This window comes from Elephantulus edwardii, unplaced genomic scaffold, assembly GCF_000299155.1.
Source record: "Elephantulus edwardii isolate Elephantulus edwardi_28Jun2011 unplaced genomic scaffold, EleEdw1.0 scaffold00006, whole genome shotgun sequence".
NCBI lineage: Eukaryota > Metazoa > Chordata > Mammalia > Macroscelidea > Macroscelididae > Elephantulus > Elephantulus edwardii.
This window is the reverse complement of record NW_006399756.1, coordinates 4,779,911-4,802,612: the sequence shown is the minus strand read 5'-3', so window position 1 is coordinate 4,802,612 and position 22,702 is coordinate 4,779,911. Positions and strand designations below refer to the sequence as shown.

The following is a 22,702-nucleotide window of genomic DNA, read 5'->3' as shown; positions in this document are numbered from 1 at the left end:
TGCGCTGTGTGCGCGCACACCTGTCTGTGTGTGTGCGGACACCTGTCTATCTATACGTCAGAGACTCCTGACGTTCAGAGAAAACCGTCCTTCCCTCCAGAGTCACAGCCACAGTGTAGAGGCTGGAATTCTGTCGTATATTTGGGGCAGGGACACATTCAATCCATAGCAGTCAGCCCCTGCTCAGTGCTACTCAGAAATCAAGAAGGCAGGACTGGAGGGCTGGGGACTGTGCCATTCTTAGCAAGAGTCTGGGAACTTCTACAGGGTGGGTGGGTGGGTCATCGCTACCTGACACGACACGAGTGAAAGAGGCACAGCCTCCCCTGTGCTTTCCAGCCTCTGAAAACCCTCGCGGGTCAATCGTGAGTCTGCTCCAAGTCATTGACGTGTAACAGCAAGGAGCCAGAGCTCACCGGCTGGTGTGGGGTTGTGCTTGGGAAGCGTCTCCTTGCCTCCTTCCCATCACAGGCCTTCCTCAACAGTGAGTGAAGGAGGGATGAGAAACCCAAACCGGTAACCCAACATCTGGGTACAAATCCAGTTCACATCAGTCAGAAACCTGGCCCCGTCCTGACTTGCTTTTCCCTTAAATAGGACACTCAGTCATTGCTTCGCTGTAAAATTGATTTATTGTGTTGAAATAATTTCCGTAGCAGAGGAACTAATTTGATTGTGTAGCATAAAGAAAATGTATGTGGGACAATGGGGAAGCGTAGCGCCAAAATGAATCCAATATATTTTAATCTCTGCCATACAGATTATATTTTCAATTAAGAGGCTTAACTTGCACGGGCTCGGCTGTCGGAGCTTCCCGGAACCCTTGCGGGGTGTTTGTGGGTAATAAGTCAGTCAGCATTGAGGGGGGTGATCTTTAGCTCATGATCACCCCCTTGTCTCCGTGCAGGGTGGACGTGCTCCTCTACAACTCGATGCTGCACACCAGGCGCTCGGGCCTGTGGGGCTGTGTGTCGTGACTGGGATCTACTTAACAGACCACTGAGTCCTGAATTCCATCCCCTTCCATCCGGTGATGGCCGGTTCCCTGAGTTCACAGTCAGGAGGACCTTGGGGTGCTCCCTGTCCTGTTCCCTGAAGCGTCACGTGCAGTGGGTAGGAGCAGTTTGCCAGTTGGGCATGCCTGGCATGGGCTGTGCCACAGACTCTGGTCTCCGCATCACCCCTGGGTCCACCGTGTCTTCCCCTCCCAGCTGCAGGGACTTCTGGGTGAAAGGAAGATGAGACGCTGGGTCTTGCCTGGTGGCTGCTTTGGGAAACGTGTCACCTGTCATATCATTCAGATCTTCCATCAAAAATGTGGTCACACTTACTCATTCTTTGCTGTCAGTCAAACTCGCTTCTCAGATCGTGGTAAAGGACAGAGGCCCCTAATGTGTTCTGTACCCGATCAGTGCTGGGAGACCTTGCCCGGCCTGCCCAGCTCTCCTCTCAGGAGCGGTCACCTACAGGGAAGGGCTAGCGTGGCAGTCCTCATCCCCTGATTCCCTCGTCTCCTTGATTGCAAACACGTACAAGAAACTACCCCAAGTGCCCTCAAGTCGACATAACTCCTGACCACCCCATGTGTGCCAGGGAGACCTCTACCCCGTAGAGTTACCGTGGCTGGTTTTGAGGCTGTAGGCACTCAGGCCTTTCTTCCGAGGTACACCGAATGAAACTCCAGCCTTCTGGCTCTCCATCAGCGTGTTAGTTTTCAGACTGCTAGCAGAAATGTCTTTGGGCATGTTGTCAGAAAGTGCCAGTGCCTGGAAGAAGCCTCAGCCGGGCACAGTAGAGGCTTGGAGAGAGCGAGGAAGACCCTCAACGAGATGGTCAGGTGTGTGGACTGCAGCAGGGCAGTGGAGCACGACCATGATGATGGCGGGCCAGGCAAGGCGTCCTTTCCATCTGTCGTTTGTGGGATCGCTGTGCGTCATAGCTGACTGGACGACACCGAACGACGACAGAAAAGTCGGTAGTTCAAATCCATCCGTTGCTCTTCTGGAAACCAATGAGGCAGTCTGACTCTTCTCCATAGAGCTGCCGTGTGTCAGAGTTTACTCCAGAGCCCTGAGCTTTAGTGGGTTAAGGACTTTGAAAGAAAGCAAGGAGAGTTTTTGAAAAAGAAGATGGTATCTGGCAGGAGAGAGAGGCAGATATGGATCTGGGTTTAAAAGCTCAATTTTGAGCCCTTCCTTGTACAGCTGGGCCTGACCACATGCAGGGGCCTCACAGCCGCAGAACCATCATGTAAGGAGCGAGGTGCCCAGGGCACCCTCTCATCTGGGCACATGACTTAGGAGCATGTCAGCTTAGATAGCATCAAGCTGGACACTGTGGACCAGGACAGAGGGACCGGAATGAGGTCAGGCCCAGGGAAGGGGGGCTGGCTGTAAAGACGTGAACAGCTTGAGAAATGGGCTGAGGCCTGGCAGGCGAGCAGACGGTTACAGTGCCATGCGCGCCAGCATCTGGGCACAGGAGCAAAGTGGCAGGGACAGTGCAACACGGAGGGACGTGGCAGGTCCTGGGGCCCAGGGTGGGTATGACGCCATCACTGGGCACCCTGGGGAACACAGTGGTTGAGCCCCCAGTTGCTCACTGAAAGTGGACAATTGGAACTCTCCAGCTTCTGAGCAGAAGAAAGACAAGGTGACCTGTCCAGCGGGGGCCTGGGAGCCGTCGTCTTCCCTCTTACAGGCTACAGATGTCAATGTGGATTTTGGGGGGGAGGTTCAGCTAAGTGCCTAACTACTTGCCAAGCATTGGAGGTTCAAACTCAGAGGTGCTTCTGAAGAGCATACGGATGATCTGTGTCTGAAAGCCACAGCCTGGAATCCCCGCCGGGCAGTTCGCTCTGTCCACCGGCCGCCATGGGTGGGAATTGACTTGTGGGCACACAGCAGCATCAACGTCATACTGCTGCTCCTCCTGTCCTGGACCAAGTGCGTCAGAGTCTGAACGATGCAGTGTGACAGACACCCAGCCGCCACGGCTGCTTCGAAGCTACAGGAAGGAGCCATCAGCCAAGCAATGCTGCCGGCTTCCAGAAACTGAAGAGGCAAAGAGGCTCTGGGTCCCAGAGCAGGCTGAGGGCCGTCTTGGGCTTCTGTCTTCAGAACTGTGGCTGGTTTGTGCTGCTCTGAGCTGTGGTGGGGTGGGAATCAGGTGCGGCATTTACAAGGAAATGGTCCTCTCAGGGAGACCGCTGGCTCCTTTTCTATTTCTTACTTAAACTGTAAAATCAAGGACACTGTTGGCCTCTGTGTGAAGGCCCCAGCAGAGGCCAGTGACTCCTGCCCTTGCCTCCCCCCCCAGCACTGTCTGTGCAGGACCTGGGTTCCCAGCCGCCCAGCCTGTGGCCCTGAGGGTGGACCGACATGCGCAGATGCAGCGCCCTCCGCAGGCTTCTGTGTGACATCTGGGGCCTTTGCTCTAAGTGTCGGTTTCCTGGTAAGTGTTTTCATCATCGCACTATGTGAAGCGTTAGTAGGTTGGGTACACGGGTGACGTTTTGATGCTGCCTCTTAGCACTTAGGCACTTGGATGAGTCGGCCTGGAGGACAGGGACTCAGTGCCCTCCAGTCCCACCACCCTCCCCAGAGGCTTCTCCACTGGCCTCACCGGCCTCTCCACCAGCCCTTGTCCGCTTGGGCCCTCTGCTGCTCTTTGCATGGTCTGCTCACCCTTGTGACCAGGCTTTGCCTGAGCGAGAAAACCATCTGTGGTGGAGTCTTGGATCTGGCCGCTGGTCACTTCCCCTCTGGTACCATCCGCAGTATTTCTACAAGATCTGAAGGTCACCAAGAGGCTCACGTTAGAGCTGAAGGATTCTGAATTCTAAATCAGGAGAAAATAGACTTGCATGTTAAAGCCACCTGCTTGCCTCCCTTCTGATGCAGTAACTCTGGGAAGCCCTCCTAGAACATGAGGACGCTCCCCTCCAGTGAAGGTCGTCTCACTGTGAACACTTCTAAGTCTTGAGCAAAATGTGTTGATTTCTTTTCAGCCACTTACACTGGAACAAGAGGGAACCATTTAAAGAGGAATTCTCTTGATGAAAAATCCACTCAGACCCTTGGAGGCGACTGACTGGGCAGCCCTGCTGGGGACAGCACACCTTCCGCAGAGGGCTTGTGCCCACGGTCTCCCAGAGGCCACTCAGCTGCCCCACAGCAGCGAAGATCCACGTAGCAGCTGATGCCACGTAGTTCTCCTGCCTGAACTCCCTGCTGGTGACCCAGGCTGCCGGCGTTTGGGTGAGCAGCCAACACTTAAATCACTGTGCCCGCTGGCTCCTGACTTCTGGACGCCTCAAGTCACTGTTGTCAAGTCAGAACGGACTCATTGCTGACCTTCCAGCAGGTTTTCAGAGGCTGAAATTTGCACAGAGGGAGATTACCTGTATTTTTCTCATGGAACAGCTGGCGGATTCGAACTGCCTGCCTTTGGGTTGGAATTCCTTACCACTAAGTGAGCAGAGTTCCCACGGAAGGTGATTTATCCACAGGTGGCTCCTTCAGTGGCGGCTGCTTGACTGCGCCTGTGACGCGCTTCCTGTTTGGGGCCTGGGCGTCAGCATTCCCCAGGCTCCCATGGGGTCCTGAGCTGAGGGGAGTGAGAAGGGGAAACACCTGACCCCTCTGTGCTTCCACCTGCTGGCTGAGTGTCCCGGGCGAGGGCGCGGTCGCAGTGATCGTTGGTGGCCGTGCGTTGGTGTTCTTGTTGATGGGCCTGGGCCCTCCGACATTGTTGGAATATTTGCTTCTGTTGTTGTCATCACGTCAGTCCACTTCCTTGGTGTTTGTTCTCCGCTTGACTAAACACTTGTGCTTCTCCAGGCTTCTCTTCTGACAGCCGCCAGGGCGGATCACGAATCCTCAGGCTTTGCACCCTCTAGTCCTTCTGCCCATCCAGTGAGCCTCTTAAACAAGCAGGAGGAAGATCACCAAACAGTTGAGGTGAAGTTGTTCTCACTCGCGGGAACCCAGTGGGTAGAGCACAGCTGCACACCTCAAGGTTCTCCATGGTTGTGATCTTTGAGAAGTAGATCACCAGACCTTTCTTCCAAGGCATGTGCCAACAGCTTTCTCTTTGGAGTCACCTGTACCACCCTTGTTGTTCTTATGGTGCCATCAAGTCAACTACAACCCATAGTGACACTGTAAAAAGCAGATCTGAACCTTGAACTCAGAAGATGCACCTTCCCCTTTACTGGGTGCATATACTGTTATGTCTTGGTGCCCAGTGGCTGCGTCTCTTCCTGACTTCACCCTGAGAGCTGAGGAAAGCAATGGATTCAGAATTCAACTGGGTTCCGAGTTTCAGATGAAACTACAAGGACCTCAAAAACATAAGCAGTACGCCGAAGGCATGGATTGCTTGATTAAGAGGACTTGGTGCACCAGTACCTAAGGCGTCTGCCTGCTAACCAAAAGATAAGAAGTTTGAACCTACGATCTGCTTCACAGGAGATAAAGGAGGAAGTCTGTTTCTGTAAAGATAGAGAGTCTGGAAATTTCTGGGTGTTTCTACTCTCTCTTACTAGGTCACTGTAAGCAGGGATTGACTCAATAACAGGGCTTAACTTGGAGATTTATACCCATTTCTGTTGGATTGTTGTTGATTGCCTTTGAGTCGAGCATGACTCATAGCAACCCTATGAAGAAAAGACCTTAATCCCCTCTCCAACTACCGACGTTTATCAAAGTTCATAGAGTTTCCGGAGGTGTGTTATTTAGGAAGTGGATGCCACTCCTGCTTCCAGACCTGTCATAGTTTGGTATGTGCCTTTTAGTCACCTGTGATGTGTATCGACCCCATGTACTTACAGCAGCTCTGAAGCCTGCCCTGTTCTGAGCCAGTCTCACTAATTCTGACACACCAACGCTCATTGCCCCAGTTACTGTATCAACCCATCTCATCCGGGGTCTTCCTCTCCTGCGCTGTCCGTCCACCCTTCCGAGCATGATGTCCTTCTCCAAGGACCGATCTCTCCTGGCCACATGCCCAAAGTAAGTGAGGTGGAGCTTCAAAATCCTAGCCTCCAAGGAGAGACTTGGTTTCACCCTCTCCAAGACACCCCTTTATACAGATGTTTTTGTTGTTTTGTACCGGTGGGTCAGAACTGACGCATAGCTGACCCTCTGGTGGGTTTTCAGAGGCAGTTAATTGCATGAGAGGCGATTACCTATCCTTCTGCTGAGCAGCTGGTAGATTCGAACTGCGTGCCTTCAGGATTGCAGCACAGCTTCTTGCCACTAAACCACCAGTGTTCCCTTTTATACAGGTAGTTAAAATAAAATTTAACTACCATTGAACTTGTTCTTGACCCTTTGATATCATTGTAGAAAAAGAGAGAGAGCAAAAGAGACAGGATCCTTAATGAGATGGGTTGCCACCGTGCCTGCCCTCCTGGCCGAGATCACGGGGATGTCTCAGGACAGGGCTCGGGTCAGATCTGCTGTTCATGGGCTCATTATGAGTCATAGCTGGTGGCACCTGACAACCCCAAGCATTGAACTTGTGCTTGACCCTTTGACATCGTCATTGGACATTTCCTTCTCGGTGGGGACTCACCATGATGTGATGTTGCAGAGTCTTGTCTTGAGAAATGAGAACGAAGGCAGGAAAAGTTCCCGGTCATTTTTTCTATTGTTCACACGTTGAGATGAACTCTGTTATTGGCCCCAAATGGCAATGTGTAGTCAGGAGTTCTGAAGAGCAGGGCTCGCTCCTGCTGGAGAAGGCGTAGATTATCAGCAGGCGTGAAAGAAGTGTTTTTCTGTGGAGTGATTAAAAGCAAACTCTGCTGCCATCTGCCTTGAGTAACCGGCCTGTCCCAGGCACTGGCTAGCAGAGCCCATGGCGTTTTAATCCCTTTAGAGCGGTGTGCTGGGCCTTTTGGTTCTCTCTGCATTATTTATCTGCATGTGGTTTCATCTTCTAAAAATGTAGATTATACATAAATCCCTTCGTAGATTAAAGATGATTGAAAAGAACTCTCGGAAATACAAGCTTACCCTTTTTCTTAATCACTTTGCCAGTTTGGTACAGCATCTGGGGACCATCGCGTCCTCCTACCATTTGCTCTGAGTTTTTGCAGTGACTTAATTCTGCTGGCTCAGGGAGAGGCACACGTCGCTGTGTTCACAGGGATGGCTGCCTTTCCCCCACCCCCCACCCAGAGCCCTCTGGTTTTCTGACAGAGTTGAAGCCACACCTGCCGGTCCTGTTCCCTGCCTTCCAATGGACCCCACTTCCCTGCTCCCCAAAAGCTACTTCTCCTGGTCATGTGTTCAGAAACATTACGTATCTCCCACATGACCTCTGTTCATCGCATCCTGATGCCTACATGTGAGCGAATGCTGAATGATGAGAATAAAGAGAAGTTCCTGCACAAAAGGATGAACCAGCATGTGGCAGGATGGGCTTGAAGGCCTCTGCGGGCCCTGCCCTGCGGCCTCTGTTAGTCAGTCTGGGTGGACTCTCTGCCTTGACCCCAGCAAGTTCAAGGAGTTCATTCCTCTCCTGTTTGGTTTGACTGGTATGAGGTCCTGGACACACAGCGTGACCCTGAGCAAATGAACCTTTTAGTATATGAACACTTGAGACGTGAGGCAAGGGGCCCTGTCAGACCATCTATGGGGAGTTCAGAAAGCAAAGAACGTCTCAGCAAGGAGCAACGTAGGGAGCAGAAGAGGACGAAGGAGCAGCCTGGCCACAGGTGACAGGCACTCTGTGACAGAGAAGCAGATAAGGGAGTCCAAGAAGGGAAGAGTCCCAAGGATGGAAAAGCCACACGACATCAAAGAAGACAGGGAGGGCCAGGGCCGTTGAATACCCTGGCCGCGGGGAGGCCAGCCCTGGTCTTCTGGGTCAGCTCTCCGTTCATTCATGCATCCCTGCGACTAATAGGCAGCATGTCTAAAGAACTTCTCGCACTGGAGGACCTTTGTGTAACTGGAGTCAGCGGGGGATCTTCCCCATGCATGCCCAGGAGAGAGGCTTCCCTGTCCCTCAGAGCCCAGCACAGAGAGAGTCGTGGGAACTCACAGGTACCTGTCTGCTCCTGAGCCCCTCTTGGCAAAAATACTTGATCTTGAGCTGTGCTCGGCCCCCCGGGGCTTTAGACTACGACAGCGCCTCCTGTCCCAGTGCTTGACTTCACTTCCGATCCTTCTCCTATTCCTCTGGGGCTGCAAGCAGATTGCTGTGCGAAAGCCCGAGATGTGACTGCCTTCTCTTCCCGAGTCTGACATTTATGAGGCTGCCTCTTCAGGATGGCGTTCTTACCTACAAGCTGTGCGTGTGAAGTGCTGTTGCACCGGCTCCTCTCTTAACGAGCCTGTGCACAACACACGGGACCCCGCTGAGCCAGCCCCATCCTCACAGCGGCCGCCGTGGTCCAGCCCATTGCAGCGGTCACTGAGTCCGTCCACTTTGTTGAGGGTCTTCCTCTCTTTCACTGACACTGTGCTTTTCCAAACAAGCTGTCGCTCTCCAGGGCCTGGGCTCTGACAACATGTCCACAGTATGTGAAACAAAGTCTTTTCATCCTAGTTTCTAAGGAGCCCTCTGAGTACGTTTCTTGCAGGATGAGGTTTGCTTCCTCTCTGGGCAGTCCAGAGCTTAGGATTCTTTGTCGGCAGTACAATTCAAAAGCCTCAGTGCTTCTCCAGCCTTCCAGCATTCACGTGCGTATGTATGAGGTATTGAAATATCCTGCTTGGGTCAGGCACACCTTACTCTTTAATGTGACATTTTTTCTTTTGAGCACTTTAAATTTACAAGTCAGTCTCTTTATGTGGGGTTTTGCCTGGTTAGATGATTGGCTTTTCCAGGGGACGTGGGGGCGTAGCTAGCTTTGCAGTCCCGTCGAGCGTGAACTACGGGGTATAATTTATGTGTGTCCTATTTGGGTCTGTGGCAGTGATGGGGCTCTTGAGGCATTGAACTTGAGCTTCATCTGATTTTTGTTTACTGCCTTGATTATGGGCTGTATTTGATCTCGCCTTCCATTTTCTCCATGTGACGTTCATTCCATGTTTTGATTTCTGTGCTAGCTTTTTAAAAAATTTATAGGCAATCTAAATTATAGAACCTATCTCGGCACAGCCCCATCTCCGTTGTCAGTTCATTAAAAAGTTTTTTGTTCAGCCTTCATATGATTCTATCAGCATGGCAGATTGTAAAAAAACAACACACATTTTGAGAAATATCTTTATTTAACTAGCTGAAATGGCTCCAGAGCTTAATTAGAAGTAGCATATTGTAACAGTTTGGGTGCTGTCTGGGGGCAAAATAGTGCCTCTCTTATAATAATGCGTGTTGTAGTCACTGTGTGGTTACTGTCTCAGAGGGCTGCGGAGACTCTTCTTGAAGCTCATCAGGGCCCTGGGGTCCTCTCGTGGGAACAGCCAGGCTCCAAAGCTGGAGGAGGAAAGAGTATCTGTGGGTAGTGACATACTATGCAGCACTCGGTCCAGCACCAGCAAGGCCAGGCTTTCTGGGGTTAGTGCAGTGCAGGTCTTCAGAAGAGGTCTGGACACAGCTGGTCATGTCGGTCATCCTCTTTAACTGGACAGCCCATCATTCTAAGGGCTGGATGGGACACTGGACACTGGAGGTTAAGGTTGCCAGGTGTTCTATACATACGTGAGATGGACTACAAGTGTGTACATGTCCTGAGTCCTCCGTTAATGCTGTTGTGAGGTGTGGCTGAGTCAACCCTTCATACAACCAAACAAAGAGTGTCCCCACCCACTCCCACTGTACAAGCGCTGGTTTACTCACGTCGCCGCTGTGGTCACTGGGCACCTGGCGTGCCTTCCAACCAGCTCAGTGGTCTGCTGCTGTGCAGAGCATGCCCCCTGGCCGGCTGTCAGCATACAGGCCTGAGAGCGCTGTCCACTGTAGGTGACCCTGCTGTATTTGAAATACCAGCACTGTAGCTTCCAGCATCCCAAAGCGTACAGCCACTGGCCACCTGAAAACACGCGTTAGCATTTCGGGTAAAGAGTGGTCCTAGTAAGTCATCGAGGCTCCTAGACTCAGACTCTTCCATTGGTTCCTGCGTGTTGCCTCCTGCACTTTCCTCTTGCCGCTTGCCCTGGGGCAGAGGGAAGATGGTCCTTGAGAGATAAGAACCTGTGTTGAGCTGTATCACCATAAACACATCCAAGGGCGACAGGATGAGTCTGAGGCATGAACGAGCTTGTGCCTGTGCCCAGAGACAGCTGGGACAGCCCAGATTGCAGATTTTACCAGAGACAAGGCAGAGCTGAGGCGCTGAAGACTATGAAGCTGTACCTTGGGGTGCTTAACATGTTGTATTACCAGTGCTAAAACTCTTTATTTTTTTCTCTTTTTTTTATGAGTTTATTTACAAAATTTGAATACAAACTTAAATTCTTTCCATTTCCTTCAGCCCATCCATCAAATTATACAACCCAATGATTAATTAACCAATGCTAAAAGTCTTGTTAGAGCACATTTCCTAAGTACTAGCCAGTTTGCTTTAACCTAGAGAATGGATGTAGAACAGCATTTGAGATACAGGGTGAGTGTGATTGAAGTCACCCTCCCTGCAGCATTGTTAATATTGCATGGAGCTATTCCCAGCCTCTTGGCTTGTGCACAACTAAGGTTTCACCTGTTTATCTGGGGAAGCCGGGCGGGAGACAGTGACACAAAGACCAATGTGATAATATAACATAGAGACACTGCAACTTGATAAAAGGATTTCATTTGCACCTTCCTCCCCCAAAAAGATTTTTTTTAATACTTCACATGTTATTTTCAAAAGCTATTATTTGATGTTTTTTTAAGATCCTTGGCTGCACGGTGGTTAATATATCAGGCTGATGTATTAACCATAGATTGGTGTTTTGGGTCCACCAGCCCATCTAAGGGAGAAAGATATGGTAGTCGACTTCTGTGCAGGTTTCCGGCCTCGGAAGATGAACGGAGCAGTTGGCTCTCTGCTAAAAGCACTTAGAATAGACTCAGTGGCAGTGGATTCTCCGCCTTTTTCTGCATGTGCTAATTTTCTTGATTAACTCGGAGAACATGTGCGTATAATTCCACGGGCTTTCCGTCGGCCAAACCTTGTCTCGTTACACCTGACTTGGAACATTCACTTTCCAGCCAGTCTGGGATTGTATCTAATTGAAATGCCAGCCCAACAAAGATGCCAGAGCTTAAGTGTGTAATTATGTCATTTTCCTCTGATCTTTCAGAGTCTTCCTGCGAGCAATTAATCAGTATGCAGATATGCTGAACAAAAAGTTTCTGGACCAAGCCAACTTCGAGCTGCAGGTAAGAAAAGAGGTCGATGGGCCTTCGTTGAGAAATCACTTTAAGACCAGTTGCTGGTCTCAACCAACATTGTCTGTGTCTCCAACCTGCATTTACTTGGTCTCCCAACTAAAGGTGTGGAATGGAACATACAGTATGTGCTGTGGGAACCGAAGGAGTAAAACCCACACCTTCAGGGACTTGCTCTGCTCAGCCAGGAAGGCGGTGGGATTGTTTCAGTGAGAAGCAGCTCAGTCAGGCTGCCGGTGGGGAGTCTCTGAGCAGAGGGACACCATGGCCCCATGTGTGAGGGACCATCATGGCCCCGTGTGTGAGTCTATCCTAAGGTGCGAGGAACCGTTCCACTGGCAGGGTGCGTGCTAACACTGGTGAACGTGTCTGATAAAACACTCACTCACACTTGGCTGGAAATATAAACGAAGTGTTTCAGTGAAGGATAAGATAGTTTGTGAGATGAGAAGACACACAGGCACCAGAACAGCCTTGCGGCTAGCAGACAAGTGCTTGCTTGGCCTCTGGGCCGCCCCGGCACTGGTCACTAACTTCCTGTTTTATTTCTCTTTATGATTTGAGACCAGAAAAGATTTGTCAAACAAAACATAAAACCAAACAGTCGTGGAAGATACGACTTTAGCAAAAGTGAGTATTTCCATATCATAAGCTTACACTCACACCCAGGCTTCATCAAGAATTCCAACATAAAAAAAATGGACAGCCTGTTAGGAAAACGAGCAGAGGGAATGATCAGACATTTGTGGCAGCAACCACAGGGCCATTCTGTACTCCCAGTCTCGCTAGTGACCAAGCAGCGTCAAGACCAACCAGGAGTGACCATCCTGATAAGGGAAAGAAGGTTCTACAACAAGGCAAACCTCAAAGAAGGTTAAAAAAGTTGCAAATGACAAAAGCATTTTAGGAGGACGGTTTAGTGATGTCTGTCAAATTTAGCATTTCCTGTCATCTGGCCCAGCATTTCCACTAGTATGAATCCATTCTGCAGAAGCCCCTTCCTGAAGTTGCTGAGGTAAAACATGGCTCAGCCTAGCGCCGATCGTGACCCTGGGAGACAGCCGACTGGTCACCAGTGGACAGATCATGTACATTAAACCAAGTAACCAAAGCCCATTGCTACCGAGTCAATTCTGACTCCGACCAATACCCCACGGGCTTCCTGAGGCAGCAGATGGCTTTCCCCTCACTGTGTGTCTATGGAATCCTTTCAATCTAAGTACAAAAGACAATCCGGAGCATAGATAGACAGACAGGAAGGTAGGCAGATAGACAGACAGGTAGGCAGATAGGCAGGCAGGTAGGCAGACAGGTAGAGAGCTAAGACAGACATAGCTGAAACTTACCTCTGAGATTGAGTCTAGCTAATGCTTTTTTCCCCTCTAAAAGATTTTAAATTGCTAATTTTGTCTAATTTTCTCCTTCACTCAAGCTACTCTGTATCTTCTATCATTAGTTTTCTGGTAAATCTTAACTGAGAAGATGACCTCATCTTTCTCCTTGAGAGTGGCTGGTAGATTTGAACCACCAGCCTTTCAGTCAGCGGCCCAATGTGACACATGGGCTGTAATCCAGCTTGTGCTAAAAGGCTAAAAGATGCTTGTGTCCCTGCACGTGCAAACAGACAAGCCAGGGAGGCACACAACTGCTTCTAGCTTCTCTCTGCAGACGAGGAAAAGCTGTGGGGGGGGTTTCAGGGGAGGGGTGCTCCTGACTTACACTGGGTGAATATTCTCCAATGACAATATGAAAACAAATATTAATTAGAGAAATTACAAGAATTAAAACTGTATTTAAAAAAAAAGAAACACGTTAGATAGAGGGAACCTGGAACAGCCAGAACTCAAGGACCTTTTTTGCTTTTCTGATTCTTGCCTGTCTGTGTGTTTGACAGGTGTGCACGGTTTCTGTCTTTGGTGAGTACGTGTGTGGTCTTACCGCTTTTTAATGACAGCTATTTAGTGGAAAATATGGACATTTTCCTTCTCTGACTGGTTTCTGCGTTCACAGGTTACAGGTTTTTCTGTACTTCCATCAGGTCAGTTCTGATTCCAAGGGACCTTCCTTCCATTCAGTTTCTGAGGCTGTAAATATTTACAGAAGGACCTTGCTCGTGGATTTTTGCAAAGCACCTGGTGGGTTTGAACTGCCAGTCTTTGAGCTCAACACGCCATGCACTAGCCACCAGGGTCATGGTCATGCGCCCTGTAGTTAGAACCGACTCGTAGCTGCCCCTCCTTCCAGGTGTACAGAGGCTGTAAATTGCGTAGGAAGAGATCATCCATCCTTCTTTCATGGACTAACTGGTGGGTTCAAACCACCTGCCTTCCTTGACCCCCGACCTCCTTTACTGTATGTGTTGTTTTTGTTGTTAGGTGCCACTGAGTCCTACAACTCGGAGTGATGTTATTATGAACAATGGGTATGAACTTTGCCCTAACCTGTGCCATTGTCGCTGACTCAAGCATGACTCATAGTGACCCTACGAACAAAAGGCCTGAAGCCTTTCTATAACTATCATCATTGTATCCAAGTTGATAGAGCTTCCAGCTTCCGGAGGCATGTGGTTTAGGAAGTGAATGCCACTCCTGCTTCCAGCCCGAGTCACTCTATTATCGTTGCTGTGTGCTGCAGAGTCTGAACTGATCCACAGATAACCCTCCCATGAGCTTCCTGTGTTAATGCCACAGTAGTTTCATCGCTCTACCAGCCCTTTCCCGTGACTTTTCTCTTGGTTGTCAGAAATTCTGGTGGTGCAGTGTTTAAGGCATCCGTTTCAAGCTCAGCCGTTTGACTGCATCAGCCGCTCTGCAGAACGGGGAGGCAGTTGGCCCCCCTGAAGGTTTGCAGCCCTGGGAACACTGAGGGGCAGTTCTGCTCTGTCCTGTGGGGTCACTGTGTAAAGTTGGAATCAGCTCAGCGACAGTGGGCTTTGTGTTTGTGTAGGTTTGGGTGTTTATGCACTTCCCCTTCCATTTGAGTTTTAAATCTTCTTGTTCAATTGCTTTTTGTACACACGCATATACACACACACTTGTGCTACAATTTCTTTTTTTTTTTTTACATTTTATTTTATTATATTTTGTGTGTGTACCGTCAAATCAGATCTGACTGGTACAGGAGGAGATTGCCCCTCCTTCTCCAGCAGAGCATCTGGTGGATTTGAACTGCTTGCCTCTGGGATTGCAGTGCAGCTTCTTGCCACTAGGCCACCAGAGCTCCCTTGTGCTACAGTTTCAATTATGTTGTTGTTGTTGATTGCCGTCGAGTCGAGCACGACTCATAGCGACCCTGTGAACAAAAGGCCTGAGGCCTTTCTAGAACTTGTGTCATTTATCAAAATTCATAGTTTCCAGAGGCGTGTTGTTTAGTTCAATATGATTCTATTTAATTTATAAATAAACGTGGAGAAGTTGAAACCAGATCCAGTTGCCTCTGTGTTGATTCCCACTTGTGGGGACCCTATCTGTGCATGTCAGAGTAAAAGTGGGGTCATCAGTGGGATGTAGATTCCAGGTCTTTCTTCCAGCACAGGTGAAGGAAGGTAGGCTTGGGGTCTGTGGCACCTCATTCCGACCTTTCCCTGTTCATACAACCTCTCTGCACTTACTTGCTTGGCTCCATGGTTGTTGGGCGAGCTAACGCTTTGATATCTGAAGTGCCCAGTTTATGAGTCGTGCTGGGTAAATAGGAGGCCAGCATACTCTTACTTCAATCCCATAGATGCTTTTAAATTTCCACTTACTTCACAGCTAATTAAAAATAGAGCCAATACTGTTAACACCTTATTTTTATATAACCTTTTGCAACTATCTCATTTGATATAATAAATATTATCCTTGTTTTGTAAATGAGAAACTTGACACCCACATGTTTCTTGCTTAAAGTGATTAAAAGCGTGTTTGAGCTTGGACATCACAGGCGAGGGTAGAGAGAATTGGGGCCTGAAAGGCTCTGGGTGGGGGGGATGTGTCAGCTTCGGGACCTGATGCACTGAGGTGTGGGGCTCTGAAGAGCTTGTGCTTAACGCACGTCTTCCTTCAACACTCTTTTACCTGAACAAGTGCAAGGGGAGCACCAGCCAGAGCTTCTGTGCTAGAGATTCGTGGTGAGAGCCTTGTCCTAGAAAGTCCTAACGCCGTATACTTCCATCAGTCTTTGATGTTTGGGGTTTTTAATTTTATTTTACATCTGTTGTCCTCCACTCTCTTGTGAGTATATGCTTTGACTTTGAGCTGTTTGGTTTTGTTGGGGTTTGTGTTGTGTTGGTTTGGGGTTGTTTCTTTTGTAATACTTGTCTATCTCATTCCCATCAAGTCAGAACCAATCTATAGCGGACCCTCCAGCAGATATTCAGAGACTGTTAATCACAGGGGAAGGTACTGCTCCTCTGTCTCCCACAGAGCAGCTAGTGGATGCGAACTCTCAGCCTTTGGATTCTCAGTCTTTATGGAAACAGATTGCCTCATCTTCCCACTGTAGAGCAGACATTGGGCTTGAACCACCAACTCTGAGGGTAGCAGCTTAGTATTTTAACCACTGCGCCACGAGGGCTCCTTCCAGCAGCCGTAGGAGCTGATGTTTAATGGTCACTTACCATGAGGCAGGCCCGCCTGGGAGTGCTCTGCATTGTTTACCCCCTTACCTCCCCGCAGCCCCGCGAGGCAGGGACTGTTACAGTCTCTACTTCACCGATGACGGATGAGAGAAGGCAGTTAGTCTCCCTGAATAAATGGCAGGATTGGGACTGAAACATACTCACTGTGGTCCTGGAGTCCTGGCGGTTCAACTTGACTGCTAACTGCAGGGTCAGAGGTTCGAACCTGCTCTCTGCTCCATGGAGGAATGGTGAGGTCATCTGCAGCTTTGGCGTTTCACCTTTGTCACACTTGTCATCCCGAGGCCCTGTGGACGCACTTCTCCTCTGTCCTGGAGGGGGGCTGTGAGTCAGAACCGGTGCCACAGAAGCTGGTCCAGTTTTTGGAAATATGATCCTGTTTGATAAAAAGCTCCACACTCGACAATAGGTCTGTATGTGGTGAGCTCCTTTACATGGGTTTTTTGTTTGTTTTTACATTTCAGAGTGTTAGCCGGCAGAGCAGAGGTGTTTTGAAGGATTTCACATCCTCTGAGAAGCGGCTCAGTAACTTTGTCTTCTTTCTGCGTTTCAGCTGTGGAACAACTACTTCCATCTGGCCGTGGCTTTCCTCACCCAAGAGTCCTTGCAACTGGAGAATTTTTCAAGTGCGAAGCGAGCCAAAATTCTTAACAAGTAAGTCCTCATCCAGCTCAGGAACCCTGGGCTGAGTCTCCATCTCCATCAGCATAATTTTCTCGGCGTCTCTAAGCCAAGTTGGTACAAATTGAGGTGTAATTGCCCTGTAATGAAAGGGTGGGTTTAAATCATGAATTGGGTATTGTCTTTTCCAACCCATGAATCAAGCTCCGAAATTGCATCGGGGTAGGTTCAAAGTCAGTGTGATTCAGGACTTAGCCTAACACAGAACAGGAGTTTCGGGAGGTAATTGCTTCGCTGTGAAGACACTGATGTCATTCTGTGTGTGGGTTACTTTACTGTGTAATTCTACAACTGGGATTTTGATGGAAGCTGGTGACACTGTTTGGATTGCTGAACAGCCTCTTAGGGAACTGAGCGCTCTGTGGTCTCTGTCTTTGGAAGAGGTCACCACTGTCGTCTGGATTGTAAGGACTGCACTGGCCCCTACGTCCCATAAGCACTCTTCTCAGAAGGCCCAAAGCCTTAGGGTAAGATCTCTTTAGGTAGTTCCTGGTGCCAGTTTTGCTGTGTAGAAAGCAGTTTTGCCAACTGACTGCAAAACTTGCTAGATAAAGCAAGAATGAAGAAAACCTTATCAGACATGAGTGGACGCACCGTGGCCATCACAGAGAACGTGCCCTCCATGTCTGACGGACGCCCCCTTCCTTGACCACACGAAGTTGACGGGGACAGTAAAATAATGTAAAACCTTGTGAAGTGGAAGTCCAAGCCCAAGGGGAAGAGCAGAAGTTATCACACCCCCATGGGCGTTCACCAGTGCTCAGAAGAGCACATCTTACAGAGATGTCAAACCCCAAGGAGCCAGAGACTTGCTGGTAGACTGCTAAGCAGATAGCCTCCAGGAATCAAAGGCCACAATCAGAAGAGTCGACTACTTGACCTTCAGACACTGGGGTGCCAGCACAGTGGAATTGACCTTCAGACATCAGGATGCCAACACAATGGAATTGACCTTCAGACACCGGGATGCTAGCACAGTGGAAGTGGAGAGAATACGGGCCTGGGGGCTCTTCCAGGGGACTCAGAAGGCCTCCTGTGGACATGCCTTCAGGATGGGTTGTACAGGAGACCTGGGGGATTGCCCAGGGCCTCAAGCAGAAATTCAAATGCAGAGGATTTGTTCTAGTTACGTACCACTGCATGGATTCTGGTTCCTTCTGACCCTGTGCACCCCGGAACATAGACACACACACACACACACACACACACACACACGAACGATCCTTCGCCGTGTTCAAGGTCACTAGGTGAGCCCATGTTGCAGCCGCTGTGCCGATGCATCTGGTCCAGAGTCTTCCTCATTCTCGCTGACCCTCTCGTTAACCGAGCGTGATGATAATAAGTATTAGGTCTAAAGGGGGCATCACGGACATTCTGCTAGTTGCCGAAGAGAAGATTCTGATTCTTCATTCCGTAACTGAGAAATCACTACAGGGTGGGCCTGGGGAATTGCGGGGCCCTCTGTGCCGTGGGCCCAAGACTCCATTAATCACCGGACCCCATGGGTCCCCATCTGACACCTGGACCCCAGGGACATTTCGAGTCTCAGAGGACTGCTGTCAGTTCAGAGCTGTGTCCAGTAACCCGAGCATTCTGATCACTTCCTTTCTTCCCGGTGGTCAGGCACCCTGGTGAAAGGCCGCAGAGCCCGCTGAGGAAGCTGGGAGAAGGATGGATAATGTCTACTTTTAGCATCGAGATGGAGCCTTTCCTCAAGGAGATTGAGTCTTCCCTCCATTCAAGAGGTCATAGGTCGATAAAAGGGCCCGTTTGAGAATTGGTTCAGGAGCTTGACTTTATATTGGTGATTCAAAGTCAGATTTTTGTTCATTTGCCCTTGAACTCTTCTGCTGTTACAGATCACAAAGAGATTAGGAGCCTTTCTTCTGCTCCTCCCCCACGGCCACCTGACCAATTGGCCAACCTCATAGGTTCGTGAAAGTGACGCTGCGTGATTAGTGCCCTTGCGTTGCTGTCCATGGTGGTGACCACCCCCACCTTGTCCTCGGAGACTGAAGCCTCTGTGGCAGGGCTGGGTCTTGGGCAGGTTTGAGGGGCTGACGAAGTGAAACTTGACCCTGGTCTGAGCAATGGCAGAGCAACTGTCAGTGCACAATGAACTTGGATAGTTCTGCTTCCCTGAACCACAGGGTCGTCCGCCGCCAAGCCTGTACTGCGTCCTCTGGGCTGCCCTTCTGAGTCCCTCTACTGTGGCTTTCGAGTCTCAGTGAGGGCTTCATGGTGGAATAGCCCCCGACAAGCCAGTCTTCCTCTCTCCTGCCAAACCCCAATGCCTGTGAGCCTCTCTCCCTACTGACAGCACTGTGGCTGAGAACAGTGGGAGAGACTGATAACAGAACCTCTGCCTCTTCATTTCATCCTGTTCAACTCCAGTCCTCCTGATGACTGTGGTTGCAGGGATAATTTGGAATATTCAGTCCAAATACATTTCCCAAAGCGCATGGAGTTACATAAAAGCGTGGACCACAGCACACAGAGAACTGATTATGTCAAACCTAAATTGAGTATAAGACTTGCCAGTGAACCACAGAGCAAGTAACTCATAGGCATCAAAGTCTGTAGTAATAAAATTGGACTGTTCTGCCTTCAGACATCCTTGGTGCAAACAACGCCTAATGAAGGACAGGACTGTCCGAGGGATGCTTCGCCTGACCCTCCTGTCCCCTCACATCCAGTTCCAAGGCCTCCGCATCGCTGGGGCTCAGAAAATAGGAGTAAAATGTAAAACATTTTACCTTTTGATGAGTGACCAACTTGGAAATGTTACCATGGAAATCAGCGTGTGTCCAGGTGTGGTTGAGGTCTCAGGGACTGTCAGGGAGCTTCTGACCCAGGGCCAGGCTTCCTTCTAGAACAATTTCCCAGGCTAGGTCTATCCAAGCATACCTTCTTTAGAAAAAGAACTTTTACAAAGTTACTGGAAAGCATTATGCTGAGTGAACTCACTCAGTCCCACAAGGATAAATATTGTATAAAACCATTATTGTAAAATGAGTATAAGGGGGGGTGGGAGAGGCTGGAAGCAGAGGGATGTGACCTACAGGGAGAAGAGGGGATTAATCATTGGGTTGTACAATTTGATGAGTGGAGGGGTGAGGAAAATTGAAAGAATATGTCCAATTTGTATTAGAATTTTGTAAATAAACTAGTAGGGAAAAAATTTTAAAAGAGATAAAGTAGGCGAACTCTGGTGGCCTAGTGGCAAGAAGCTGCACTGCAATCCCAGAGGTGCACAATTCAAATCCACCAGATGAGAAGGAGGGGCAATCTCTTCCTGTACCAGTCAGATCTGATATGATGGTGCACACACACAAAAATAATAAAATAAAAAATTTAAAAGAGATAAAGTTGAAATTTATACAGAATAAATTCAAGATCACAAAAAACTAAATAGAAAAAGAACTTCTGCCTTTGAGGTAAGTCCTGGTGAAGACTATTTACACACTCTGGGCTTACAGAAGAACAGGCAAAGCTGTCTCAGAAGAAGTCCAGCCCGTGTCCCTGAGAATAGACTGGGTTCCACTCCGTCGGACACCAGGTTGCTCAGGTGGCTCAGAACTGACTCCCTAGCAGCTATAACATGCTGCGTGTCAAGGGGACAGTGGTGGCTTCGAGGCATCATGCCACCTTCAATGCTGGAGCCTGGGTCTGAGTCCAGTCAGTGGACCTCATGGCCACTGGTCGTCTGTCAGTGGAAGCTTAAGTGCTGCCCTGAGGCTGAACAAAGGTCAGCAGAGCAGGCCTGAGACTGACGGAGAAATCCACAGTGAAACCATGTGGCCACCGGACCCGTGGCCATGGGACGGGCCCTGGAACGCGCGGGGCTTCCTTCCCCGGGCAGGGGCCCCCGTGCATCTGGGGCTGAATGAACAACACCAAGCAACAAACACATTGAAACCCTGTGTCCTGGAACCGGCCCCCACTATTTGTAACCCCAGGGGTGAGCACTCCAACTGCACCTGTAGACTTTTTAGCCTGAGAAGGTTGGCAGCAAAGAACAAATTTACCACTGTTTTATCAGGAGGAGGACATGGGATCCCAGTGAGGCCAGGTGCCTGCGCTGTGGAAAGGTGGCCTCCCAGGAGCCCCCTTGGCTGATGAAGATGCTTCTGTACTCAGCCTGCAGCGGGCGAAGGTGAACGCAGCAGGGTCAGAAAGCACGACTGCTCTTCACGTCTTTCCCTGTGACCCTGGCCCGGTCCTGCCTCTCCTCTCTGACACCTCCATCAACCATGAATGACTACGTTGTTACAAACGGACTCGCTGCCATCGCTAGCATCACCACCAGCTCTGGAGTTTCCCTCCACACCATGAGTATGATTCACTCCCGTTTGGTTTGTAAATTCTCCTTGGAAGAATGCACACATGGCTCAGGAAGCTCTCCTGAGTTCAGGTGACAGCTGTAACTCTATTTGGGGATTACTCTGAGGCAGGGATAGATTCATCAAAGCTGTTCTTACTAAAACGAAAGAGAAGATCAATTGCACTGCCAGGAAAATTCAATCTTGCCCTTCCCCTTCTAGCTCCTACCCCTCCTTTCTTCCTGTCTGTCTTTCTGTCTCTTTCTGTCTCTCTCTCCCCCCCCTTTCTGTCTGTCTGTCTGTCTGTCTCTCTCTCTCTCTCCATCTCTCTCTCTCTGTATGCGTGTTTCCAGAGTACTTGTGTTGCATTTGGCTAGTAAAATAGCTTTGCTGGCACCTCCTCCCTGTGACTCCCAGGAAGAATGTTCTAGAACCTGTCCTAGTCCTCTCTGTCCTCCAGAAGGGGGGCCGTCGAAACACAAATTCCTCAGCCCTCAGTCCTTCAGAACCCTGAAGGGGTCACCATGCAGGGAAGGACTCTCTCACTGTCTCCCCTTGCCAAAAGCACTGCCCACTGCCCGCTCTAGAAGAATGAGGCCCTGCTCTTGGGAATCTTGAATGACCCAAACCACGAGTTTTCATCCTGCTGGGAGTCTAAATTTTGGACTTTCCCTGAGTGGTGAATCATTATAAGGTGTGTGAGAGGAAGTCGAGTGAAGGCGCTTCTAGGGGTGTAGGTGGCTGAAGATGGTTGAGTTGCTGGTAGCTGCCACCACATCTGGTCCCTCGCGGTGACCCCAGGCACGGTGGGAGGGAACCCTCTCTGGTCCTGAGCCATCCCCTTGATCACCTGTGAGCAGACCATTGATCCTCAGTGTTGTCGTTGGCTGATTTTAGGAAGTAGACCCCACACCTTTCCTCCTGGTCTCAAAGCTCCGCGGAAACCTGGGGGCAACAGATCGGAACCCGTCCTGTCCTGCACCGGCCTCCCCATTACAGGCACCCTCGACCTCACTGCGGCGGTCACCGAGTCAGTCACATGGCTCAAGCCTTTCTCTCCTTCACGGTCCCTCCACCTTTCCAGGCAGGAGGTCTGGGTGAGAAGTGAGCACTGAGGCACCAAGACCTCTGCTGGGTGAAGGAGAGCCCAGCGTTAACTGCTGTCACCTTCTGAGAGAATTCTGCGTTTACTGTGTGTTGTAAGAGTGTTTCTTTACAAAAGTTTGTTTTAACATTTGTGATTTGAGTCAAAATTTACAAAGCACATTTGTTTGGTTTCTGTTTGACAACACACATCACTGTCTGCAGTGTCTGATCGTCCACTCTTTCCACATCGCCCTCCCCTGCCCCCATCCCAGTGTTTCCTTTCTGGTCATCATCAGCTCCCCTGTTCGTCCCCCTGGAAGCTGTCCTAGATCAATTCTCCCTGTATGTAAACCTTTCACTAGCCTTTTATAACAGTAGGAAGCTCTCGTAGCCTAGTGGGTAAGGAGTTGCACTGCCAACCCAAAGGCAGGCAGTTCAAATTCACCAGCAACTCTGTAGAGAAACAGTCTCCATCCAACGGCAGCCACTGAAAACCTGGTGGAAGTCAGCTCGAAAGCATATGACAGCGGCATATAGTATCTGTCCTTTTGTGACTGAATCATTTCACTCAGCGTCATGCCTTCTAGACTCATCCGTCTAGTGTTTCACAAACTCTTCATTGTTTTTCACTGTTGCATCGTACTCCGTTGTGTGACTGTACCGTGTG

The 22,702-nt window shown here is 49.7% G+C and overlaps 1 protein-coding gene across 1 annotated transcript in view; it reads left to right on the top strand.

Annotated features, from left to right (window-relative positions):
- The window catches only part of DOCK1 (dedicator of cytokinesis 1), a 460,736-nt gene that overhangs the window by 341,765 nt on the left and 96,269 nt on the right, over window positions 1-22,702 (top strand). The window contains exons 30-31 of the mRNA XM_006880128.1: window positions 11,241-11,319; window positions 16,500-16,600. Of these exons, the coding sequence (XP_006880190.1) occupies window positions 11,241-11,319; window positions 16,500-16,600 (180 nt within the window). The remainder of the gene's footprint in view (window positions 1-11,240; window positions 11,320-16,499; window positions 16,601-22,702) is intronic.